We start from the raw sequence: 27,305 nt of genomic DNA on the forward strand, positions 1-27,305 counted from the left end.
TACATCGAGATAAAGCCGGCGCCGCCATTAAACTATATTTACCACCAGTGGAATCTACCACACCACTGTGGAATCGCGTTCAACGTGCGATAAGGAATGTTTGGATTAAAGTTTACCTGCGTCAAACATCAATCGAAAGTTGGAAGCCTATTCCAATAAAAAAAATCGAAAAAATCATCATTTAAACAGTACCCACATTAGGATGGGAAGTGCAAGTTTTTTTTTCGCCAAAATTAGTCACGTAGGACTAAGTGCTACAGAATGCAACCCACCTTCCCGGCCGCAGTCCTCGGACCGACTAATTCCGCCGCCTTTACCGACCGACAGACGTCCGATGATGGGGAGGAACGAACATCATTCGGCGAAGTAACCAACGTCGAACGGCCGACTGGGGCTGGGGCAAACTTTTGCATCAGCCAGCAAGCAGCAGCAGCAGCCACCCAGCGTCGTCGTCGTCGAAAGAGCTTTTACAAACGTTTCGCTTTCGTCATTACCTCGCGCCATCGTCGTCGTCGTCGTCGTCGTCTTAGTTAGCCGGCTGCTGAAGTACTCGCGTAAACTCTATAAAAGCAGCGATAGGAGCAACAGGTCTCTTCATTAGTGATCCTGATACCGCGCCGACACGACTCGATTGGCGCCAAAAAAGATTGTATTTCGCAACATATTATAGCTGATCTCTCGCGGTGCACCTTTACTTGAGTTCAAATTTGAAGGATCCACAACTTGGCTGATTGAAAGGAGAAATTGTACACGTTTGGTGAAGAAAGTTCTGAAAGTGACATAAAAATACGTGAAAGTTGGATATAGTGTTGAACTGATAGCAAACGAAGAAAGTCGAATTGAAAAGGACTGCTAAAGTGAATAAAGAACATTCGTGAAAAAAGACTGTTGAAAGTGATAAGTGAAGCTACAAATCCGAGTTTTAAAACTGCGACGGGAAGCCGATTTAAAAAGCAACAGGTGAATACAGATTCTATATTAAATCCTGCCGTTGGCAAAACAAAAAAACAGGGAAGGAAACAGTTAGCCATTCATCTATGTACGAGGCCGTTGGTTATTATTTCGAATTAAAAATGCATCCCTTGACCCTCACCCGTCGGTTGTTGGCGTGAAGCAATTTCAGCCTGTTTTCCATCAACGCACGGTGTCCTTATGAATCCGGCGGATAAAGACCCATTGTTGACCGGACCAGCGCAATGAATGGACCAATCCACGGTTCAGCGAACGCGGATAATGGTGCTGCGGCGCTGATCAGTAGTGACGCCCTTATGCTCTAGCCCCATGCTTTCCTATGGGTAAGCACGTGCGAGGAAAGCATCGCATCGGTTCGGTTAGAGCAAGGCTTTTGCGAATATTGTTGGACAAGAATGCTCCATAACACATTAGAAAGTACCTATGTAGTTCAAATTTGAGGAATAAAGAAGACTCACATTGCAGCTGTTAGTTGTCCTGACACACTGAGTTTGTTGTGGCTTCTTACTCTTGGAAAAATCAAAATGCTGTTATTTTATATTGTGCAACGTTTCGGTCCGATGGGGACCATCCTCAGGGACTGAAACAATGGATAAATAGTAGTTTACGCAACAAGGTGCAGAATGAAGATTTTTACAGCACGAGTCGTACATTGATTCAACGAGGCTTGCCGAGTTGGATATTTACGACGAGTGCTGTAAAATCGAGTTCTGCACCGAGTTGCGCACAACGTTTTTTGCAATTTCATAAATTACCACTTGAGGATAGTTTTTAACAAAAGCTTTTAATCAAACTGCACACCGATGTTCATAGCCATGTTTAAGAAAGTCTGATCATAGCAGGTCTGATCTGAACCATTACAGCACTGCTAGTTTGGTGTGGAAAAATAGGCCTTTTCCTGGCAGGTTTGCGTGAGGTAAAACAGCCTATTACGATGAGAAATTGCAAAAATAAAATTACAGTATTTTGATTTTGTGAGCTTAAGAAACTATCATTCAGCTTTTTCTGTTTCTTGGGTGTAGAGCACACCAACTGTGAATTGAATACTGCATACATTTTTCGGCTTTTCGGGCCCGTATGAAGTTGATCACCAATATTAACTTCTTTTCCCGATCAGCCTAGATAGCTGTGTAGTGTCGGTAGCGGTTAGTTCAACTGGCTAAGAATAGCACTACGGACCGCCTGTTCTAGTGGTAGGAATCCACTAATCAGGTGACCCCTAATTCATGGTGTTATGCGGCTTTACGCTTACCGTGCCTAGGAATGAATGGTTAGGGGGGTCTTATAAAACGGAGCCTGTGGAGTACCAGGGCACCCTCCACAGTATTTGCCCTTACTGTGCTAACCGGAGCAATAGCGCGGTGGACCTTGTGTTTCTCCGAGACAATCAGTTGCCCTTCTTCAATCTCATACTTGAGGCTGAATAAGGGCGGGATTATGAAGATGTTATTAATTAGTTTAGATTTTCACCTATATGGTTTCGCATTATGCGTTTTACACAGTGTATTCTGTGCATCCTCGCCTTTGGCGCACTCAAATCGATACCGATCTGGCTTTATTGTTGCTGTTCTTTTTTGTGCTGTGATTGTTAAGAGTTTAATCTTGCCTAGTTTGGGTAGTGGCTACGGTTAGGATAGCTCAGATCAATCTTCAGCACAAAAGAACAGCAACGATCAATCTTTGTAGACTTATGCAAAATGGTACAGCCCAAGTGGCGTTAGTCCAAGAACCTTACTTTCGTAAGGGGAATTTCTATTTAGGAAACCTTGTGAATCCGGTGTTTGCTACTTTCAGTAAAAATGAAATGGCAAACTCACGTGTCATGCCTCGAGCATGTGTGCTTGTCAATAACGCAATCGTTGCTACACTCATCTCTGAACTAACTACCAGAGATGTATGTGCTATCACAATCGATGTATCTGTTGGAAACCTCAACAGAAAATACGTTTATTGTTCGGTTTATTTACCGCATGATGAACCATCCCCTACGGATGCTTTCAAGCAAGTCATTGCATACTGCACTTCAAAAGGCCTTCCGCTAATTGTTGGTAGTGATGCTAATGCTCACCATATAATATGGGGCAGCTCAGACATCAATTTGAGAGGCTCCAGTTTGATGGAATACTTAAGTAGTACAGATCTTGGATAACTTAACATAGGCAACCGCCCAACCTTCATGGTATCTGGTAGAGAGGAAGTGTTAGACATAACGCTTTGCTCTAGCAGAATTAGTCATGAGCTGACCAATTGGCATGTGTCAGATGAAGAATCTTTATCTGACCATCGTTACATCTTGTTTGAACATGTGAATGTTACTTCGCAAACTTTGCGCTTTAGGAATCCCCGGTCAACCAACTGGGATCTCTTTACCGATTTGGTTGCAGCCAAATTTCATGGATACTCACCATCAATTGACACTCCAAGTGATTTAGATGATGCCGTTGATACTACAACGGCCTTCATCATGGAAGCTTTTGAAGAAGCCTGCCCTCTGCGGTCTGTGAAGACCACAAGAGGAACCCCTTAGTGGAACTCCGATCTGGCGAAGCTCAGGAAACAATGTAGAAAGAGTTGGAACAGACGACGTTCGGCTGGATCGGAGGCTTTCAGGTCGGCTCGCAAGGCCTACCAGAAAGCTCTTCGGTCTGCTGAACGATCCGGCTGGAAAAACCTTTGTACAAATGTTTCCAGTCTGAGTGAAGCCAGTCGATTGAACAAAATCCTTGCAAAATCTAAGGATTTTCAAGTGAACGAACTTCGTTTGCCAAATGGTGATTTCACTTCCTCTGATGAAGAAGTTTTGGAATGTTTATTCATTACACTCTTCCCCGGATGTGTGGATATTACATCTTCGGATATCATAACTTTAGAATCGATTGAATGGGCACTTAATAGCTTTGCTCCTTTCTTCGGGTATCATAACTTTAGAATCGATTGAATGGGCACTTAATAGCTTTGCTCCTTTCAAATCTCCTGGGGCAGCTGGGATTTATCCTATTTTGCTTCAGAAGGGATTTGATCATTTCAAACATGTTTTGAAACAACTACTTGTTTGCAGTTTTGCTACAGGGTATATTCCCAAATCCTGGCGGGATATTACTGTGAAGTTTATTCCGAAAGTGGGTCGCGCGTCGTATGAAGAAGCAAAGAGCTTCAGACCTATCAGTTTGACCTCTTTTCTTCTGAAATGCTTAGAACGCATAGTCGGTCATCACATCCGTGATGTTCATCTGGCCAATGTGCCTCTTCATGTGAACCAACATGCTTACCAATCTGGCTTCCCGGGAAGCTGACTAGACTGATAAGAGCAACGATGGACGGTGTGCAGAACAGCGTAAGGATTTCGGGTGAACTATCCAGTTCATTTGAATCTCGACGGGGACTACGACAAGGTGATGGACTTTCCTGCCTACTATTCAACATCGCCCTGGAAGGTGTTATGCGACGAGCCGGGCTCAACAGCCGGGGTACGATCTTCACGAAATCCAGCCAATTTGTCTGTTTTGCGGATGACATGGATATTATTGCCAGAACATTTGGAACGGTGGCAGAACTGTACACCCGCCTGAAACGTGAAGCAGCAAAGGTCGGACTGGTGGTGAATGCGGCTAAGACAAAGTACATGCTGGTAGGTGGGACTGAGCGAGACAGGACAAGCCTTGGCAGCAATGTTACGATAGACGGGGATACTTTCGAGGTGGTAGAAGAATTCGTCTACCTCGGATCCTTGCTAACGGCTGACAATAACGTGAGCCGTGAAATACGAAGGCGCATCATCAGTGGAAGTCGTGCCTACTATGGGCTCCAGAAGAAACTGCGGTCAAAAAAGATTCACCCCCGCACCAAATGTACCATGTACAAGACGTTAATAAGACCGGTGGTTCTCTACGGACACGAGACATGGACGATGCTCGAGGAGGACCTGCAAGCACTCGGAGTTTTCGAGCGACGGGTGCTAAGGACGATCTTCGGCGGTGTACAGGAGAACGGTGTGTGGCGGAGAAGGATGAACCACGAGCTCGCTGCACTTTACGGTGAACACAGTATCCAGAAAGTGGCCAAAGCTGGAAGGATACGGTGGGCAGGGCATGTTGCAAGAATGCCGGACAACAACCCTGCAAAGTTGGTGTTTGCTAACCATCCGGTTGGTACAAGAAGGCGTGGAGCGCAGAGAGCACGATGGGCGGACCAGGTGGAGCGTGATCTGGCGAGTGTTGGGCGTGACCGAGGATGGAGAGCTGCAGCTGCAAATCGAGTATTATGGCGGCAAATTGTTGATTCAGTATTATCATGAATTTGATGTGAACTAAATAAATGAAATGAACCAATCTGGAAAGTCCACTGTGACTCTTTTACACAAAGTTGTTTACGATATCGAGAAGGCATTCGCTCAAAAGCAATCCTGCTTGGGTGTTTTCTTAGATATCGAGGGTGCCTTTGACAACGTGCCTTTCGATGCCATATTGGAAGCCGCACGGGGTCGTGGTATATCTCCAATGATTTCCAATTGGATTCACCAAATGCTCAAAAACCGACATCTCTTCTCGACATTGCGTCAAGCGGCGATTAGGAAATTGAGTGTTTGTGGATGCCCCCAAGGGGGAGTCTTATCACCACTTTTATGGAATCTCGTAGCAGATACGCTATTGAGGCAACTCAATAATAGCGGTTTTCCTACTTATGGTTTTGCCGACGACTACCTGACATTGTTAATCGGTATGTGCATCAGCACCCTTTTCGACCTGATGCAAAACGCTCTTCAGGTAGTTGAGGGTTGGTGTCGCCAATATGGCCTTTCGGTAAATCCGAGTAAAACATCTATTGTTCTTTTCACGGAAAAGCGAAACCGTAATGGTGTTCGATCTTTACGTCTCTTTGATTCTGAAATCAATGTGACTGAACAGGTAAAGTACGTTGGAGTCATTCTTGATTCCAAGCTTTCCTGGACACCTCATGTTGAGTTCAGAATCAAGAAAGCTTGTATGGCCTTCGGGCAATGCCGGCGAACCTTTGGTACAACTTGGGGTCTAAAACCCAAGTATATCAAATGGATCTACACAACTGTTGTTCGGCCAATATTGGCCTATGGATGTCTTGTGTGGTGGCAAAAGGGCGAAGTGAGAACGGTCCAATCAAAGTTAGGCCATCTCCAAAGGATGTGCTTAATGGCGATGTCTGGAGCGTTCTCTTCAACTCCCACGGCAGCGCTCGAAGTTCTCTTTGACGTTGCCCCACTACACATTCATCTCAAACAAGAAGCACTTTCTTGCACTTACCGCCTATGGGTACTCGGTTTACTAGAGGAAACTCCTGTGAACCGCAGTTCAACACACACCTCGTTGTTTCCTCTTTTGGTGAATTGGGACAAAGTTGTCCTTGCTCCAAGTGATCTTACAATTGCTTGTAATTTTCCATATAGGACATTTTCCACGAAATTCCCTTCCCGGGAAGAGTGGACATCTGGTTATCTGGAGAGAAGTATTTCAGACGGCATCGTATGTTACACTGATGGCTCCCTTCTCGAAGGTCGAGCAGGTGCTGGTGTTTATTCTCGTGAGCTAAGGCTGTATCAGTCTTATTCACTTGGCAGACACTGCACCGTTTTTCAGGCCGAAATCTTTGCTCTTATGTGCAGAGTGCAATCAGCACTTCAGCAGCACGTAATGGGCAAAGTAATATACTTCTGTTCAGATAGCCAGGCTGCTATTAAAGCACTTGCTTCGGCCAACTCCAGGTCGAAGATAGTTATCGCTTGTCGAACTCAAATCGAGGATCTGAATTCAGCAAACGCTGTTCACCTTGTATGGGTACCTGGCCATTCTTCCATCGCTGGAAATGAATTGGCTGATGAGTTAGCTCGCACTGGAGCATCACATGACTTCATTGGCCCTGAGCCAGCTATTCCGGTATCCAAGTGTTGGGTGAAGCTTCAGATTGACACCTGGGCTGCCACTCAGCACAAACAATACTGGAATAGTTTGGAGTCATGGCGTCAAACCAAATTGTATTGTACTGAGCCATCTCTAGGGGTGGCAAAGTATCTTACAAATCTGTCAAAGCAGAATTGCAGCATGCTGGTCAAAGCATTGACTGGCCACTGCCGACTCAGCTATCACATGGCGAATATTCAGCAAGCTGATTCATTTGCATGTGATAGCTGTGAATCCGATTATGGAACTTCGTATCATTTAATTCCAGTTTTTGCGCAATTGCGTTTCCGAGTACTCGGGAAACACTTATTAAGTGAAACTGACTTTAGAAACCTGAATCTTCAGGACGTTCTGTTGTTCTTGACCCGCTGTGGTAAAGAGCTATAGGCTCTCTTTACGCTTCATGCATTATCACAGTGCCCTTCTCAGGGCGCTGTTCGAACCCATTGTGGCACGCTTATGCGTTATTACAGTGTCCTTTTCAGGACGCTATGTGAACCCATTGTGGTACGCTTTTGCGAGTATGACGATCCTATTCCCTTACCTGTCCTTTCCCATGTCCTATCCTTTTTTCCTTCCCTTCTCCGTCAGGTAAATGATGAATAGGCTCGTGTTCATGGCGATGGCACAAATTTCCCGAATGGAGGAGAACGTGCCTCTAGAGCCGACCTACTGATACCTGATACCTGATACACCAACTGTGAATTGAATACTGCATAATTTAAAATAGTTTGAATGATGCTTACAAACTGTACTTTGTTAACATTAACAACTTATGGAAGAAATTACGAAAGGATGTTATTTTTCCTTCATGAAAACGACCGATAGAGCACGATACTTCACCTTATGGTATTGTACGACCAATATAACGCATTTCAGCTAATTAATAACACTATATCAGCACGTAAGGCGATAAAGTTCTTAGTGGTTACTTGGATGTTCCAGAAATAAAGCAGCATTGAACTAAATATCTCTATAACAAAGAAATAATAACACTTATAATGCATTCTATGGCCGCATTCAACGAGCTACCCATTTGGCTATTTATCCTAGAAGATCCTGACGACCATCATCAACCGTCCACCTGTTGAGTTGAGCGGGTGTTGTTTTGTTGCCTGCGGTGCGGCCAGATAGGCCATTAATATGCTCGAGAGAGAGAACCCCGCCCGCACCCACACGTGGGAAAGTGCACTTCCACCCACCCTTTAGCGCTCATCCCACACCTAGGTACCTACCGCAGCTCGGTTCGGTTCGCTTACGCACGTTTCGATTTGATGCTGTTCGGTTCGGTTTGGCTGCTGAAAGGGCGCCAATTTCCCCACCGATGGCGCCCAGGGAAAAACGAAGAACTTGCTTACGCTGATAGGAGAGGAAATTTTATCTCGCCTAAGAACTCCCGTTTTTGCGGGAAGAATGTAGGTAGGATACTGTTGGTTACCTATCACCTTCTTGTTATCGATACCGATGACGGGCGTGCTGATGGTTTGGGAATTGGGGAAGTCGTTGCTAAGAATTTCGCGGAATGGCGAGAACAATTAGACCGTTGCGCTATTTTGCATATCAATGGATAAGAATGGGCTAAAAATAAACTGAAGTAGCATTTTTAATACATTGGAGCTTGACCTAAGTTTGACTTTTTGTGTGGTGGACTTTGGCAGCTGTTCTGCCATCATGTATTTAAAAATTGGGCTATTCTGCTGTTTACATGACACTTGAGGACCGTAGACATCGAGTTCTCTTGCCGACGGTAATAAAATTAAATCAGTCACCTATTAATCGCTAGTTCCACATATTGTACGCTGAGATACTGGACGTATGCTTGTAATGCAACTAGATTAGTTCAAAATGTTGACACTACTAGGTTCGTTCGGTCGAGTGACGCAAAAAGGAGTCTATAAATATTGATGAGAGAATGATCACATGTAGATCAGAAATAGTTTTCAAAAAATATACATGTCTTGATGAAAAATGACATGATTCAAAAGTTACTCGAATCCGTATGAGCTGTATAACTAACGATTCGTTTTTACAATTCACACTGACTTATTGCAAATTCAGGGTGAATTCCGCTAGGAATTAGAAGTACCTATAGTATTGACCTCACTCTAGTAGAAAGTAATACTGCTTTACCAGGACAAACTTTAAATTCAAAAAATTTTTAATGCATGTTTCATGTTGAAGTTTTTGATCTGATAAAGAGTCTTTGATGTGAAATAATATCGATATTTTTCGCAGAGAATCGTTTTAGTTTATCAAAGCATTCTCGGAGGTTCGATATTTATCTTGTTCTAGTAGTTTTGAACAAGCTTAGGGGCTGTCCATAAACCACGTGGTCATTTTTTTGTGACTTTTCAACCCCCACCCACCCCCCCCCCGCGTGGTCATTTGTCCATACAAAATTTTTAATTTGTCCATACAAAATGATCATTGGCCGAACCCTCCCCCCCCCCTGACCACGTGGTTTATGGACAGCCCCTTACTAGCATGTAGCTTACTACATGTAATGCAGAACAATAAGACTTTCCAAATGCGAAAAATCGTCGTTTTCAACGCATTTCTTTTGTACCTGTCGTTTTTTAGGTTGACTTGCTTAATTCCTGCTTATTTTTTTTTCTCACGATGTTTAATCAAGATTTTTGCTTATGATGCCTCTGTACTGGTGTTTGGTTCTCTCAAAATTGACATTTTAAATATTGTTCTACTTTAGGATAGGGGTATTACGTGACCAATTTTTAAAAATAACATACAATATTATACAAATATAATACAAACATAATACTATACAAACATCTAGATAGCCTCTTCAATAACAGGTTCCGGCTGAATGGGCCAATTTCCGAATGGTTTTGCATACCATTGCAACTATAAAACATTTTATCAATGAATTAAACTTCATTAAAGAAGTCATAAAACTGAGAGTTCTGGATATTGTTGTAATAAAACCCTAATAAAACTTAAACAAAACTAAATAGCAATGGATTTTTTAGCTGCTAATATTTCGGGAACTACATGATTGCATTTCAATTATAATCTCGCATGAATATCGTATCCTTCCAACTACTTGTAGTGGAGATGCATGGTTATTTATAAACGCTTTGTAGGGACTGAAACTGAAACTGAACATCCTGAACAAGCTGGTTTGAATCCCAAGATGGCCGACACAATGGCCGGCTTATGCACCTACTTACGTTTATAGGCGCATAAATCTCAGAATAAACTAAATCATCGTACCAGATCTTCTTATTTCAAGCTTATTACAAGAGAAAGAACAAAATCAAAATGATACTCTTTTTACAAGTTTACTTCATGAGATTTATGTGCCATTATTGATTAAAGTTCTGATGCAATGCTCAACCCTCGAGTGATAGCGCAGTTGTATTTTGTTCAACACGTTGACAAAATCTCGCTTTTTGTGCTCAGCATTAGCGTGGTGCTGGCGATATGGTGGCCAACCGCACGAGTTACGGTAGTTTAAGGTGATACGGTACGCCATGTTATTTTTCCTATCTTCCCTCTCTTTCTGACAATTTTCCTCGCGATGATGGTAATCTCGATTTCTATCGCACTGAAGAGGCTGTAAAACAATCAGCATATGCACTGCAAGTGAGCATACACAATGATAAGTTTTTGTTCCAAAATAAGAAGTAGAATCTGAGATAAACTTCTTATCAGTAAGAGAGATGGGGGGGGGAATGTTCTCGATCGTTCCGTACGCCCTTAAATGTAGTACGCACCTGAAAAGTACTGTGGAAAAGGATAGGACAAGAAACGGTCAAGAAATGATTTCGTTGTCAAAATTTCTTGAGCGGTCCACAGCTGAAAAGAAATGAAAATTGTGTAACGCTCATAACGCCTACCGGGCAAATCAAATGGAGCTGTCACTTGTCCTTGCGGAAAAATGTTCCGTTCAATTATTCCTCAATGAAAACTGACATTTCCTCCCATACTAATCAGTTGTCAAAATTCGTTTGGTAATTAGAGGATTTTTTTCTTGAGTACTTTTCTTACCAGGTGCGTACTAGGCTTTAACTGGGATTGTTAAGTTGAATTGTTTGTCCTAAAAAACACACTTCTTTCGTCTTCAGGCACAGGCTGCACAAACACTAAACAGCGAATAACATAAGTAACACCTTGCATAACACCCAGTGGCGCAGTTGAGAGTTTCCCATTTGACGTAAAATTGGCCCCGACTAGAGCAGGAATCGAGCCCACAGTCTGAGGCTTATGAAACGCCCAGACAACTGACGCCACGATAGTCACTCGGTGTCTGGGACAAAACACATTATCGAAAAAAACAGTATCGCTAAGTCACCCACCAAATGAAATCTATCATTTCGGTCTAAAAGGGAAATTTTCTATCTGAACATTTTTTATTTCATTCGTAATTTCTAGAACAAAATTCCAAGAAATACCGTTTTTTTGGGTACTTTTCACCCAAAATTTATATGAAAAATAAACCCCGATAGAACATTTCCCTCTTAGCACGAAATGTTTTTTTTTATTGAATATTATTCTTCTACCACCTTACACCTTCACTCTAGGGGACTAGCCTACCCTCTGTTGAGCTGTTTGACAGTTAATCACCTCTCCGTAACAATTGTTGTATGGAAATTCTGATGCTCAATTTTCACTGTACCAAAACTTTAATCATATAAGAGTTTTTGAAAACTCAGGAAATGATTAGAAAACAACATGTCGTCATGAGCCTCAAGGTTTAAATTAATTAAGGGTAGAAAAAACTTTGAGTATTGTTGCAAAAAATAATAATCTGGAAGGATCGCAGCAAATGCAAATGCAGCAAAAAGTGAAATTTCATTTGGCCTACATTAACACGACAATTGGGAAATAACATGGTCGTGATAAAAATGATGTACTGAAATCTATTTACTGATTATACACAACCATTCCACAGAAATCGATATTGTGGATTTCCGAATGTCGCGATACTCCGTGGGTTTGTATTTCATCGACAATAATTTTGTATTTGTTTATGTTCTCCTTGGGGTATCTAATTTTAAAAATTATAACTTTTGAACCAGTTGGCCGATTTTAAAATTCTTTTTTTTTTTACGTTGGAAGAACCAATTTGTGTCAGGGTGCAAAAAAAAAGTGCAAACATATTAGTTTTTTACTGAATTCAGGACCAAAGAAGTACACTGACTGGTATTATACTTTTATCAGAAAATTCAGAAAATTTGGCACATGTATGTTTTTTTTTGTGTTTGATACAAGATTTTTTTTTAAATAGACGATTGAATCACGACTATCGGAGATCCACTAAATCGTTTTTCTATGAAAATGCTGCCACGGGAAAAAACATGACGAAAATGTCATAAAATCATAAAATATGCCGCTTCATAATATCATGACTACAAGTCATAATATCATGATGATACTGACGAATATCATACATATTTTTTTAATCTTCATAAAAAAATCATGGTTGCCAAATACGTTACTACAAAGTTTTTCTTATTTACCTTTATGGAACATTATGACGCTGACTGAGTCATATAACTATGTCGCTGAATTATAAAACCATAAAACAGCGGCATGAAGTACTGCAACAAAACAAACCGGTGCTAGCTTTAAACTATTTAGACAAACCTAAAAAGCCATTTTCTTTTTCATATCCATTCCGATTGTCTGGGTTTCATGGTAAGAAAAAGTATTCTTAACCCAGGAGCGGTCGCGTCATGTACTGAGTACACGCACCATGAAAACTGCACGCTTGTGGCAAATAGCGTGAGCGCAGCGTCGCTGCAGGTAGTGAAAGACGCGACTGCTTGAGGGTTAAAATAAAAAAAAAGTGCATTATTCTTATAACCGTACCCCGTTAAGGATATTCTGCAACAACGGCACCTAATTCAAATCACTTATTTGAGGATCAAAATTAGTTTTGTATCATTCTACATAAGTTATGCTATCGGAGTTAAGAACTATCAAAAAGTAATTAGAACCAGAAGCATTTACGGTACTTAAATTCAATAGATTAATAGTTCATCATTTATAGCTAGTTTTCATTTTATTGGAAGCGGTTTCCATATTTTTATCGATGGAACCGAAAAGTACACATATCATAAATGAGGTTTATGATTTCATGAATTCTAGAGCCGTCTTACAAGTTAAACAAAGCATTGGACATGGCTTGTTTAGATTAATCTTTTGGCGATCTTACTCAATTTCTCAATAGTATGTGTTTTATGTGTTTATTCGACCTACTGACGTTGAGGTATTTTGACTACCAATAGACTTCAATAACAATACAAAAAGGCAGCTGTTTTCCAAATCCACGCAATACCGGTACATTAGATATAAGAATGACGTTCGATGTTCATAAAATCCAAGTGCAAATGCAATATTCAAATATTGCACTATACAAAATCCTGAATCTCTATAAGCTCATTTAATTGCGGACCCCATTTTGGATACCCTTGTAGTCATTTTTAACTCCGGACATCTTCTCCATACCTAATATACCGATATTGCATGGTTTTAGAGCCTAAAAATTCTTAAAATAGTCGCCATTCTAAATTGTGGGCCGTCATCTTGGACTATATGGTCTTCATTGATGATTCCGCGCAAAATTTGTCAACCATGCTAAAAGTTACAAAAATCGGCGCAATTTGATGTGTTGCCTTCGAGGTTTGGTTCAGTTTTGTATATCGTCCCCTTAATGCTAGAACTAGGTAACTGGTTTTGCGAAATCGCGAGCAATTTGTTTACATCTGAACGTTCACCACAAAAACAAAAGTTTGTCGATTGAAACTACAAAAACACATAATGATGCTTCATTTAAGACCAACAAAGTGTTTGTTTTATAGCAGGATAAGTTTTACCAGCCATTTTCATCCGTAATTTCCAAAACGAGTTACCTAGGTCTAGCATTAAGGGGGCGATATGACCAGTTCCACCGATGCTAGTCCGGATCACTATAATGGCCATAACTCCAGAACGCTTGGACCGATCCGGACAATTTTCAAGGGCAAACAATTCTGGATCAAATCATGTTAAAATCCATAAAATGGGTCAATGGTAAATGCCTGCGAGTGAACTTTTTATGCGCACAGACATACATACACACATAGAGACATTATCTCAGTTAGTCGAACAGCGTTGATTGGTATATGTAACTCTATCGAAAAATCGCTTTTAGAGTGCACCTATAGCCTTTCCAGTACATTTAGTAAAAAAGAAAGGCAAAATTATTAGTTTTAGTATTTATGGTGTTCTAGAATGATTCATCAAATAAAAATTGTTTATTTTTGCTGAAGAAGATTTGGTTTCTGCTAATTCCTCCTTTTTATAAACTCATTGAAAAATTGATTTGGGCGAAAAAATGCAACCGTTTAAGGACACGGAAAATAAATAACGAAATAAGCAATAAATAACCAATTAGGGCGGAATTAAAAGGTACAAAACTGATTACACTAATTCGAAGAGGATATTCTGCTAAGAGGGTTCGAAAAGCCGGCACAAGATCATTAATGTATAGGTTTATTGAAACAAAAAAAGAAAAAAGGATTATTTTGAATTATAAGCTCATTAAGTAAATGCGAATGCTTACTACTTGTTTCTACAGTGGAAATATTGAAAAACTGTTTGAAAAAAATATTGCTTTACTATTTTTTTCATTGATTTCGAAAACATAAACAAATTTGCAGTAACTTTTGCTTAGCCATTTTCTAGGTGAATCATGGCAAACTTGGATTGATATCGACTTGCAATGTCAAATATTTGTCCATGTTGGATTTAGCTTGATTTGTCGACTGTTAGAACTCTCAGTTTTTCAGAAGTTCAGTTGTTATCGGCATTGCAAATTCATTCGGTGCTTCCACTGGAAAATCCAGAAAAGGCTATCCCGAGGGTTGTACTTAAATTGACCAAGGAACTAGGAATTGCCACGAAATCTTGGATGCATTCCTTCCATAATTTCTCCAGAAATATTCTCAGGAAATTTTACACGAATACTACCTGGAGCATATTGTGAGTAACGCAAAAAAAAAATACTCAGGTTTGGCATTCTTACCTGCTAAAATTGATTTCTTCCGTGATCCTTGAAACTGCAATTCTGACAAAGTTCGACTCAAATTTGTAGATATCCCTTCGGAAAAGCGCCATGTTTTTTTTTTTTCAGAACTGTTGACACATCTGCTTCAACTTTGCAAAATGGCGCAATAACTTTTTGTTTACTGGCTTTTTTCATAGCTGTGGATCACATTTCATCGTTACCACACCATCCTCCAAGACCATCGAAAAGAGGATCATGTTCTCTGTGGGAGCGTCCATAAATTACGTCACGCAAAAATTTCCCATTTTTAACCCCCCCTCCCCCCTATGTCACACTTTTTGTATGAGACCTCTGAAATTTTTGTATGGGTTGTCACACTTTATTGAACCCCCCCTCCCCCCTAAAAGCGTGACGTAATTTATGGACGTTCCCTGTCTAGAAGTGGTTTTAAATTGGCACCAAAGAATCCAATTTCTTTAGATTGAAAGCACTTTATAAATTCTTTCAACAACTCCGTGAGAAAGTGCTGTTAGATGTCATGTATTTCACGTGACTTTCACGTTTGAATACTGTTAGTATCACACTGTCTACCTTGATGTGGCATGTGCCTCTTTTTGGGTAAGGTTGAACAATAATATACTTATTTTGGCAGGAATTAGTAATTTTCTTTTGAGACAATTTTGACATTTGTGATTCGCGAGCTTTCTTTAAAATCCTAAAAGCAGTTTTGATTTCTGAGGGTAGAATGAAAATTCAATCGATAAAATGACAGCTCGCTTCGAACAAATATGTTTTCCCATACAAACTTCAAGCGCATTTTAAAAATAGTTCCCGGCACCAAATAAGACTAAATGTTGGATTCCGATTTAAATTCGGACGGAGATTATGATTAAGAAATAATCTTCTTTTTTTCTGTTATCGTTAACCAACATTACAACATATGAAAAATGGATTTTATCTTGTGCTTAAAGCGGGATGAAACTGGGAGCACTATGCCCAAAATGAGAACGGTTACCCTAAATGATCAAGAAAATGGCGACTAATCAAATTCGCCAAAAAGCAGGCCACGCCTCGAATTCCTCTTCAAACCAGTAGTGGGGCTAGGCTGCGATGGGTTGATTGGTCAGCATAGCCATCGCGAAACCACGCCTCTTCCCATATGGCAGCACAAAGACTGCGCGGTCGATCCGACCGGTCGTTGAGGTTATCACATCCATTCGATTATGGTGGCACAGGAAACAAAAAAGAAGTTCTCTCTGTCGTCCACCTCGCCCGATCACAGCGAACCGTAATAATATACATTTTAATTACTCAGCCATGGCGAGTCCGATTTGCATTTTATGGATCATCGTCATCATCATCATCATCATCAGCCACTCAGTGAGTAGGGACAGCAGATGAATAATGACGGCTAGCGGCTATCTCCGCGGTTTCCTCCATACTTTGTCTGTAGAGCGTTGGTGTACGGTTCGGCGCTAATTTATTGAACTTTGACGGAAAGTTTGCGCTCTGATTTACGACTGCCGCCTATAGGATCGGTGCTATCACACGCGCAACGTTATGCAGATTGTACGTACGTACAACAACGCGTTGTGCGGAGGTCCTACTATCGCAGTAGGCATGGGGGGCATCGTAATCGCGTCTTTAGTAATGCTACTCGATTGATGGCCTACTGCGACTGTGGATGGTGCGGAAAGGAGATAGACTGCTAGATCGAGCGATCATGCGATCGGATTACTCAAGAGTTTCGCAATTTCCAAATTTAATTTCGTAGTGAATGAGGTCAATGTTCCTGTTTGGGCGTTATCAGCGTCACAGTGAAGCAAATGCCCATGACTTGTTATGGTGGGGACGGATGGTTGTTTGTAAACAAACCGAAATCTGAGCTAATGCGAGTTGTGGTTGTATTTTTAAGAGATTGTGTAACGATAGAATGATTAATTATAGACTTACATAAATGCAAATTGAAGTCAACAACGCGTTACATATGTGGTTTTTTGATCTTGAATAAGTTCTTGTGATCCAACTGACTTATTGTTACGCCCCATTTGTTCGACATGCACTTACATAAATGGAAAATTCACCACTTTATCAGACCACCTAGAATGTCCGCCAACTTTCTGCAAATCTACATGTGACGAAACGACTGTTGATCCACGCGTGTCCAACTCATACCCCAGCAATTCACATATAACCATTCGTAGTGCAACGTGACATTGCACCTTTCCATTATTCTCGCTTTTACAAATCAAGTTCAAAACCTTCGACCCTGTCACACGCTTCGATTGAACCGTTATGCTAACTTTTTGTACCTCTCACCACAGCCCCAACTCCCCCAACAGAGAACACACAACTTTCAATGTTAAAATAAGTATAAACAAATACCAATTGGCAAAGCCAACAAGTGGCCAACCAATTTTCCAGGAATTTACGACCAACCATCCAACCAACGCAACGGCATGATGATGATGTGCCATTACTTATCTAATGGTTTTTGTCATTGCGGAGATCCTATGGTTGCAGGGCGCAAAAAAGAGACATCAAAGCCAAGCTACACGATTGCGAATTAACCGACATCGCCGTGGACGGGGGCGGAAGAAGACTTCTGGTGGGTTGACCTTTTTCCCCTGAAGCAACGATTCGGGTAAAAACGATGATGTAGATTTTAAACGGAACGCATTTGCCAAACTTTGACTTCCGTTCAGGGCGGGAGTTTGCTAAGGGGTGGGGGCCAGTTTGTTGAATTTTTGTATAGCTGAATTTGATGAGAACGAACCAACCGACTTATTACCGTCTACCCCCGTTGGTTTGACCGTATCTAATCTGAACACTTTTTAATCTGCACATCGTTCAAATCAAAAATGGTTCAAACGTCATTCTGCTAATGGAACGGGGTGAAACGGAACGCAGAATCAAAAATAAGGCTGCCAGCAGTATGTTTTCCGTCGCCCACAGGGATGCTAGAAGTTCAAACAAAAAAATGAACCACGTTGGTTTGCATGAGGTGCCGTTCAAACCAACGGGGGTAGACGGTTTGGCTTTGAAGCAAACCATTTTAACGATCATTTTGTTTTTTAAATACATTTTTTCATGTTCGGTTCAGACCACTTAAGGTACACGCTCGTACACGCTTTGCCCAGACGCCAGATATGTGACCACTTTTGACAAATACATTTTGGCAAGTTATTTGGCTCTGTTTGTCCCTATTCGTTTTTCGAGAGTGACAAATGTTTTTGTTTGCCCGCTACACCATGGTCATAATTTAACTGTCAAAATTGGTCAAATATTTGGCACTGGTCAAAGAGTGTCATACTAGCTTTAGAAATGACATTAGATATCACTATTTATGTCGTTAGATGGCAACACTGTTCGAGCGAGACATTTGAAAAGAAATAAATAGAATTTTAATCTCCTGCATAGCTTGGAATTCAAAATTTGATTTAAAATTGCAAAGCAGCTTCGTCACTGTAAATCAAAACAATGATATGAAAATGTATTCATTGTATGTATTTCATTCTTCATGGTAATACAGTGAATATATTTTCATTTTAAAAACGTTCTGAATGAAAAAAAAGAACCCAAGTAACCATTAAGCCGTTAAAATGGCATTAAGTCGGCTCTATAGTCGAATATAGAACCTGGTTAACAGAGCTAATTGGTTCTATATCCTCTTATAAAGCTGCTCAAAAGCCACTTTTGGCGAATTATTCGGCTGATATACGGCCAACTTCAAAATATCGTACCAAGTCTCTGGAGCGAAAGTTGTCAAAAGTGAGACAAAGAAAAAAGAAAAAATATTTTGTTCATCTGCTGTTCTTTTCTAACTTCTTTCGCTTCCATTGAAGTTGCTTTTTCGCTACTTCATCCAGATTCTAGCTGGTGTCCTCCGGATTCCTGATCGCAAGCCCAAGTCCGTTGCGTTTCCCATCTGCTCCACCAATACACCATGGGAACAGTGTGATCAAACTAGGGTATTGCGCCACTTGGGCGGTGGCTTCTATATTCGTCTGTTTTCCACTATAACTCAGTCAATTTTGAACCAATTGACTTGAAATGTTGTACACGGCTAGATACTATACATATCTCACCACATTCCAAAAGTTGTGTCAATTGGTTCAAATTTGACTGAGTTATAGTGGAAAAAAGACGAATATAGAAGCCACCGCCCAAGTGGCGCGATTCCCTTGTATTTAAACCATGAAAAACAAAATAGTTTGGGCATTTCGACGGTTCAAAATGATATGGGAGGGTGATGATTTAGTGGTAAGTTTGGTGGTGGCGAATGCAGGAAAAGCAATTTCTATATAAATGGTCGGAAAACGTTACAGAAAAGGAGGGGAATGAGCTGGAGTTCGTCTCGGAACTAATAAACTATGAGAATCGTGGCTACAATCACCACAATTGCTTAAAAAAATTGAAATATCAAGATAACGAGATTCCATTATCTATTAAACAACAGCATTCCGCGCAGCATTCCAATAACAAAAATTATCCCGTTATTCCCGTTCCGCCAATCCCGACCGTAATGGATATTTAAAATGTATTGATCATTACCGACTTGAGTCTGTTTTGGTCGAAATCTATTTTGATTGATATAAACGCCATGTGCTCCAAGCCCTGTGACAGCACTGACAAACTTCTTTACAGCTTGTAGGCTTTATATAGGCTTATTTACAGAGCTTATTTTGGTTCTTACTGCTTATAGTGCCTATAAGCATTAGAAATGCTTATATAGAGCTTTTTAGCACTGAAAAGCTGTTTAATGGCCATTATAATACTTAGAACAGTGCTTAATGGTTACCTGGGAATGATTTAAAGTGTCTGATGAGGATATTGATTTTATGAATTTCTGAGTTTTAACTAATGCTAAATCTTCACACAAATGATAATGATGAGTTGAATGACGAACTGTTCAACGTTGAACAGTTAAAAAAATCCTTGGTTAGATAGGATTTTTATCTTATTCCCGTCATACTAAGCACCGACCAAAAATGATCGAGTTTATTCTTGCACCTCATTCAATATCTCATGAGCAGTTTGGTTTTAATGACAAATTAACTTTCATATCATGTAAAAACATATTATTCTTAAAATAATAAGATTGATAAATTTCCCCAGAATTCTATTTCTATCTAGTCCATGTCTATTTCGGGCACAACATGAATGTCATTCCCGTCACACCTTGTACGCGACACCATGGTATATAGCATGGTCAAACATAATAATTTGACTGTAGTTGTGTATTCGAAAAGTCGGTCAAATTCATCGCAATCTAAATCAAATCATGTGTTCAAAGTGCTATTAAGCAGAAAGCCTTTAACCCTTTGGAACCGGAGGGGTCATATATGACCCCAACATAGAAACGGCTGAATAAATTCACCCATGCGATTATACATAAGACTGTCCTCGGCAAAGTTGTTGTGAATTGAGCCCTCTAATAGAGAAAAATGCGATTATTTGTGTTTGGGATTTAATTGATAACCTAGAACATCCTGAACACCATGGAATTTGAAAAAAAAAACGAAATAATTAACATACCAGTTGTTCTAAAAGCTGAACTTGGATGTGGGTTACGTTTATATGTATTCATTAAGCCTTCGTCAAGAATGTCAAAAGGTGTTTTATATTCTGGGATGTTCTAGGTGTTCCAAACTGTCCGATAGTGAAGTCCTTCAAATCTACAAGAATAATTTTATGTATTTTCGCCACAAAAAAACAGCATTGCATAACCTACTGGGATCCACGAAGCTCATGACATCTACAATATCATTAATAGACACTATAGGGATATTCCCGGTCAGCCTAACTACTTTGGAGTTCATGACTTCAGGTCTACACTCGTAACGGTAGCCTTACCTGTTATACTGAGTAACGTTGCATAATCAACCGCAGTTACTGCTGCAACCTGAAGTCTACTAGGTTATTGTACACCTTTGGGACATTCAGGGTCGTCCAAACTGTTCTGTAATGAAGTCCTTCAAATCTACAAGAAAAACTTTATGTGTTTTCGCAATAAATAATCTGCTGGGATCCGCGAAGGTCTTAAAATTCCAAATGTCATTTAGAGACACTCAATGGATATTCCAGGTCAGCCAAACTACCTTGGAGTTCAGGACTTCAGGTCTACACTCGTAACAGTATTAACATCGGTTATACTGAGTATCGCTGCATAATCAACCGCAGATACTGGAGTAACCTGAAGTCTACTAGCTTATTATAAACCTTTGGGACATTCAGGATCGTCCAAACTGTTCTATAATGAAGTCCTTCAAATCTACAAGAAAAACTTTATATGTTTTCGCCATAAATAATAGCATTGCATAATCTGCTGGGTTCTGCGATGCTCTTGGAATCTCAAATGTCATTTAGAGATACTACAGGGATATTCCTGGTCAGCCAAACTACCTTGGAGTTCAGGACTTCAGGTCCACACTCGTAACAACAGCCATATCTGCTATACTGAGTAACGTTGCATACTTATCCGTGGTTACTGGAACAACCTGAAGTCTACTTTTTTTTAATTATAAATCTTTGGGACATTCTGGTTCGTCCAAACTGTTCTACAACAAATCTACAAGAAAAACTTTTTGTTTTGCATAGCATAATCTGCTGAGATCTAGAGACACTATGGGAATGTTCCAGATCAGTCAAACTATCTTTGAGTTCCGAACTTGGTTCAGAACTTCAGGTCTTCTCTCGTAACATCAGCTATATCTGACATACTGAGTATCGTTTCATAATCAATCGCGGTGACTGGACCAACCAAGTCTATTATATATTATTATGAACCTTTGGGATATTAAAGGTCGTCCAAACTGTCCTGAAGGTCTACACATGTGATAATAGCTTTTGCCACTACGTTAAGTAGTGTTACATAATCCACTGTACTTACCAAAGTAGTTAGAGAAACAATAAGCGTTGTTATATATTTTTGGGGTATTGTGGGCTGTCTATTAACCTTGCAGAAGACTTACTGGACACGATAGATTACAAATCGTAGCTTTGTATAATGAAATAAGATAACGTTACACCCGTAGACTTTTAGGTTCTAAACTCAAGAACAGTTTGGATGACCTAGGATATCCCGACTGATTTGATATTGTCTATTAACCTTTCAGAACACTTACTGGACATGATAGATTTCAAAGCGTAGCTTTGTATAATGAAAGAAGTTACCGTTAAACCCGTAGACTTTAGGATCTAAACTCAAGAACAGTTTGGATGACCTAGGATATCCCAACGGATCTGATATTGTCTATTACCCTTTCAGAAGACTTACTGGACGTAATAGATTACTAATTGTAGCTTTGCATAATGAAAGAAGTTACCGTTACACCCGTAGACTTTAAGATCTAAACTCAAGAACAGTTTGGATGACCTAGGAGATCCAGAAAAAATATTCTGCATAATATTCTACCGTTATTATGCTATTGACCACCAAAACTACAGAAAAGTGTAGAATAAACTCCATAATAACGCTTGGAAAATTCCGGCTTCAAAGGGTTAAATTGAGAAGTAGTTTTAGAATAACGACCAAAACATTTCGGTACATATTTTTGCCCACCAGATCGTAAAACGCCACCGCAGTGCAAAGTAGATTTTTTATCTGTGGTCGTGAACTGCGTATGCAGAAAATCCACGCACACATTTGCCTGGGACGAAGACAACTGTTTGTTTACAATTTACCGACGGGAAAAAGCATTTTATATCAATAATTGAGCAGCTTTTGCTGCATTCTGCAGCAGTGTAATCCAACTTTGAAGTGTCACAGAGCTTTTGTGGGGTGTGAGGTAAAGGTCAGTTCAATAAGTGAATCTGACGAAGTGAAAATTGAACGGTAATGAAGAACAATTCGGCTAGCTGCCGTTTTGGTGCGATTGCCTTCGACATATACAAAACGAGAAAAAAAAAAGTGAATTCGTAAGTGGAGTGAAATTGAAACGTCAATTATTCGATCTTCAGTACTATAGAGGCTGGTGATTGATAGTCTACATCTTTTTGTTTCCATCTAATTGGAGTCATTGACAACGGTCAGTTGGAATATCTTTAAATATTCGATATTTTACATCTGATATAACGATAATTAGCGCTTATGACGAAGTAAATTTTTACCCTTGTAAAACTATTATGATAAAAAAAAAGATATTGGGCATCCAAAACTTACTCCGATTTAACGGCTAAGCAGTACGCAGTCTTGACAAATCAGAACGAGATGTTATCTAACCCTACGTTTCGAAACATTGGATGGTGACTTCTTCAGGGGAAAGCTACGTTTTTCGTTTTTTGTTCTTACCATCTTTTGATCTGTACCATCTCAAGTGTCGAAACTTTGTTTTAGATAACAACTCGTTTTGATGATGATGAACCTGGGCGTGTTAGTGGAATACATGTAAGTAAAAAGAAAATCGGGTTAAGTACTATTCCGTTTAATTCCACTAAGAATTTGCATTCTTTGATAGATACGTATTTCGACCTCAACTATAAGGTCGTCTTCAGTGTCTCGTACTTGACTCGACTTGTCGCTTTTTGCATACGTGATCGATTTCAAATCATAAATATCAAAGATTAATTTCCATCAAGCGGGTTCATTTGTTGATTGATACAGAAAACCAATCAAAATATCACAAAGTCTGAAAACAAGGGTTTTGACGTAATATTTTGCCTCTTGTAAGCAGACTCCGTTGTAAACGAAGTTAATTTTGTTCCCTTGTGAGTCGGATTTTGTACTGGGCGGAGCTGTCAAGCAGTTGACCAGCTGTCAAAAGGTGATTTAAAAAATCTCTTTGAAATTGATGTTCGGTATCAACATGAAGTTCTAAAAATTTGAAAAAAATCACAGTGACTCAGAAAAAGGTGCTCTTCCGTATGAAATTAAAAAAAAACATTATTATTTAAAAACTAAATTTCGTCTCGAGAGTACTGGAAATCGTATAAGTTGGTGAATATGTTCCTGTACATCGTTTTTGTGCCTAAACGTTGACCAAACGTATCCTTTGGATTGACCCTTCTACACTAACAACATCCGTTAGTATACTAACAACATCCAAATTCTCGTGACATCTAGGCCAGAGAGGACGAAGAGGTCTCTACAAACCTCTGAACCTCTGAAGTGTCCAACCAATCTTCCTTTGAAATCCCTCAGCTGTCGCTAGGACGTGGCCAGGACAGCTTTCGGCCTTTGGAAGATTGTGTCAATCTTGTCTTAGAGTCAGTGATTGGCCTCAAATCTCTGTGCTTTGGCAACGGACCGGAAGGAGGCATTTCTCATAACAGCGGTTTGGGACTGTACCACCTACGAATTTGTGCGACTTGCTTAATGCTAATGCTAATGCTATGAGTGCGAGTACAAAGTGAACTAAATTTCATCCTACTGGAAGTGTTGCCATTTATTAAAAACATACATCGCTATATTAAACACTAGAACCTGATAAAAATATGGGTAAAACAGTTAAAGGAGGAGTTCAATATGGTATTCCCAAAAATATTGTTGAATTTTGAAGAGTTTCTAGTAAAATCATTTAAAGAAATGTTTAAATTTAATCAGTTTTTCTTAGGAAATAATTAGGGCAATTTCTGAAATAAAATATAAAGAGTTTCATGTTAGAACTGGAGATATTGACAAAAAAATGAAACAAAACAGTGGAAATAAATGTAGTAAGGCTATAACAAATCTAGCTTTCTGATAGATATCATATAGATTTCTACTAAAAAAAATGGGATTGCACTCAGTAATACTTATCAATAAAATAAAACTTGTTGAACATTCCACAAAAAACTCTGCCAACGGAAATAATAACGCGACTTCTTCTAAAACATCCTCCCCATTACCAGCCGTAACTGATCCTGGCGTGGGGGCGTCGAAAAACTTCCTCTGCAGCTCCCATGACTAATGCAAACAATAAATCGCCAACTGAAAAACTAATTAGATCCATTGTGTTTGACTTACCTTCCGCAGAATGATTACCCATTGGAGCCTGCTGATAGCCGTGGGATTGATGGCCTTTGCCAGCCCGACGTTGGCTCGTCAGGACCCGTACCTACCGCGGGCGGACATCCCCGGCGAAGAGCTCTACAACGAGCTGGCCGATGAGGTGCAGAAGCTGCACAAAGAGGAGCTCAAACTGCTGCAAATTATGGGCAACATGGCCGCCAAGCAGCAACAGGAGGAGGAACTGCTGCAGCAGGAGCTGGCGAAGCAGCAACAGCAGCAAAGCGGTGACGATTCACTGGGATCGCTGCTGGATGAGCTTCCGGCGGAGAACCCGGTCAAAGCTTTGAACCGATTGTCCAGGCTTCAGGAGCATCCCAAGCCAATTAGCGCCCAGAAGCCTAGGGAAGAGAAGAAAAGCAATCATTGTAAGTTGATTTACAGCGGTATAATTAAAAACAACATAAACAAGATAAATACGATGGTGTTTAATCTGAAAACAGTCTTTTTATAACTGAAAAGCAATCGAGCAAATCACAAAAAAAAAGATGAAGTAAAATCAAATTTAAGCAATTCAAAATGAAAAAAAAAAAACAGTTCAAAACAAAACAAGAAAAACTGAAGAAAAAACGTTTGCAAATGTTGAGCTGATCAGCAACTCTAAATTAGTTTTTTGTACCAATGATCACTTTGCCATAATTCTTTGAAATTGTTAATAATTGACACTAAAATTTGTATTATGTACTTGTTTTCGCTGAATACGATTCAAAATTACTTTTGTTTCTTTTCCAGACATGTCTCTGTGCCACTTTAAACTGTGCAACATGGGACGCAAAAGGAACACCCGATACTTGAGTTTGTAAGTATTTCTTAAAAACATTTTAAACAAAGATCCAAATGCTAATCAGTTCAATTCTTATTCACAGCTGGAACTAAATGAAACCTCACCAATGAAGACTCAACTGAAGATACTCAATACCGCTAAAACACACAATGAGAAATACTCATCACCAACCAATGAGATGATACAAGCCAGAGAACAAAGCAACCCAATGTCCCCCATCCATGATGAAACAACCCCCGCAGCAATGCTCAAAGTAGGCGGTGCTTTCGCGCCCCGCCTACAGCGTCATCCCCTGGTAACAAACTGTATTACAAACCATCATCGCAACCCGGTGATTACGGAACGAGATCCCGACCATAGACCAGTCGTATTATATATGAACCCGCATAGATTCAAAATTTTCAGCGCTACACATCCCCATCCGCATTCGAACCACAACCACAACAAAACAAAAAATCAAAACTGTATTAGCAAATTTCCTACTTTTAGTTCAATGGACGAAAAGTATTCGATTATTATAGGCGTTTGTTTTAGCTTTAAATTATTACCAGTGTTTAAGTTCTCTATTGATAATAGACAAAGACATGAAAATCTCACTTTTTATATACATTTTGTAAACATTTAAAAATCACAAAAAAAAAAATTTTCACCTACGACAACTTAGATGACGGCAGGCAGATAACCCTGCATCTAAGTTGCCGCAGGTTGTTTGTATTATTAGATATAGATCGAAAATGCTTTAAAATTTCTTGGAGTTCACATTTATTTATCATGAAAAAATAATCAGAAACCATTGGAAATCCGAAATCATTCATTTTCTCATATTGGCATCATATTGAAACCCCTCTCGCTGCTTTGTAAAACAAACTGACGAATGTTTCAAACCAACCGCTCAAGTACGTTACTTAACATTGAAACAAGTGAAACACAAAACCTATGTCTAAACTTAAAACAAAAAAAAAAGAAAAACCCAACGTAGAACACGAAGAACATGTAAGCTACTCTCACTGTTGATAAGATTTTTTCCGAGAAAAACAAATGACACTGAACTCTAGTTGCATATAATAAAACCTATACTTATTGAAAAAAAAAACCTACAAATCGTGTACCGTGTTGTTTGAAGTATGGACAGAGGACAGTTTCCCAACAACAACAACAAAAAAACAGGAAAGAAAGAACATGTGCCAGTCAGTAGATGGTGGTGCGATCATGACCATGATTAGCTATTGCATAAGTGTGTACATATTACCCCCAATATGCCTAGAAGTTGTAATTATGACAGTTGTTATTAACATTATTATCAATTAACCGTCGGTTTGCTGCGAGCCGAATAACATATTATTGGAAATCCGAAAACGATTGGAGATGGTCCGATGACCTGGAGAAATTATTATAAATTATTTATTTTGAATGATATTCAGCCAATAAAAGTTTGAAAATATAACCCTATTAAAAGATGTGCTTGGATTTGGCCTTGGATTTGAAGAACTTTTTTTTTCTAAGCCATGGGCGGATAATCTGCTCAACAGACACCTGAACCAAAACTACGACAAGGTGATGGACTTTCCTGCCTACTCTTCAACATCGCCCTGGAAGGTGTTCATGGGCGTAGCCAGGGGG

At 39.8% G+C, this 27,305-nt stretch overlaps 1 protein-coding gene across 1 annotated transcript; it reads left to right on the top strand.

Annotated features, from left to right (window-relative positions):
- The first annotated feature begins 572 nt into the window (after positions 1-572).
- LOC109423313 (uncharacterized) lies at positions 573-26,830 on the top strand. Its single transcript, XM_019698246.3, has 4 exons — positions 573-960; positions 24,869-25,269; positions 25,634-25,700; positions 25,768-26,830. Exons 2-4 carry the CDS (start codon positions 24,870-24,872, stop codon positions 25,775-25,777), a joined length of 477 nt encoding a protein of 158 aa, XP_019553791.3. The 5' UTR covers positions 573-960; position 24,869; the 3' UTR covers positions 25,778-26,830.
- Positions 26,831-27,305: the final 475 nt, after the last annotated feature.

Source organism: Aedes albopictus, chromosome 2, assembly GCF_035046485.1.
Source record: "Aedes albopictus strain Foshan chromosome 2, AalbF5, whole genome shotgun sequence".
Lineage (NCBI taxonomy): Eukaryota > Metazoa > Arthropoda > Insecta > Diptera > Culicidae > Aedes > Aedes albopictus.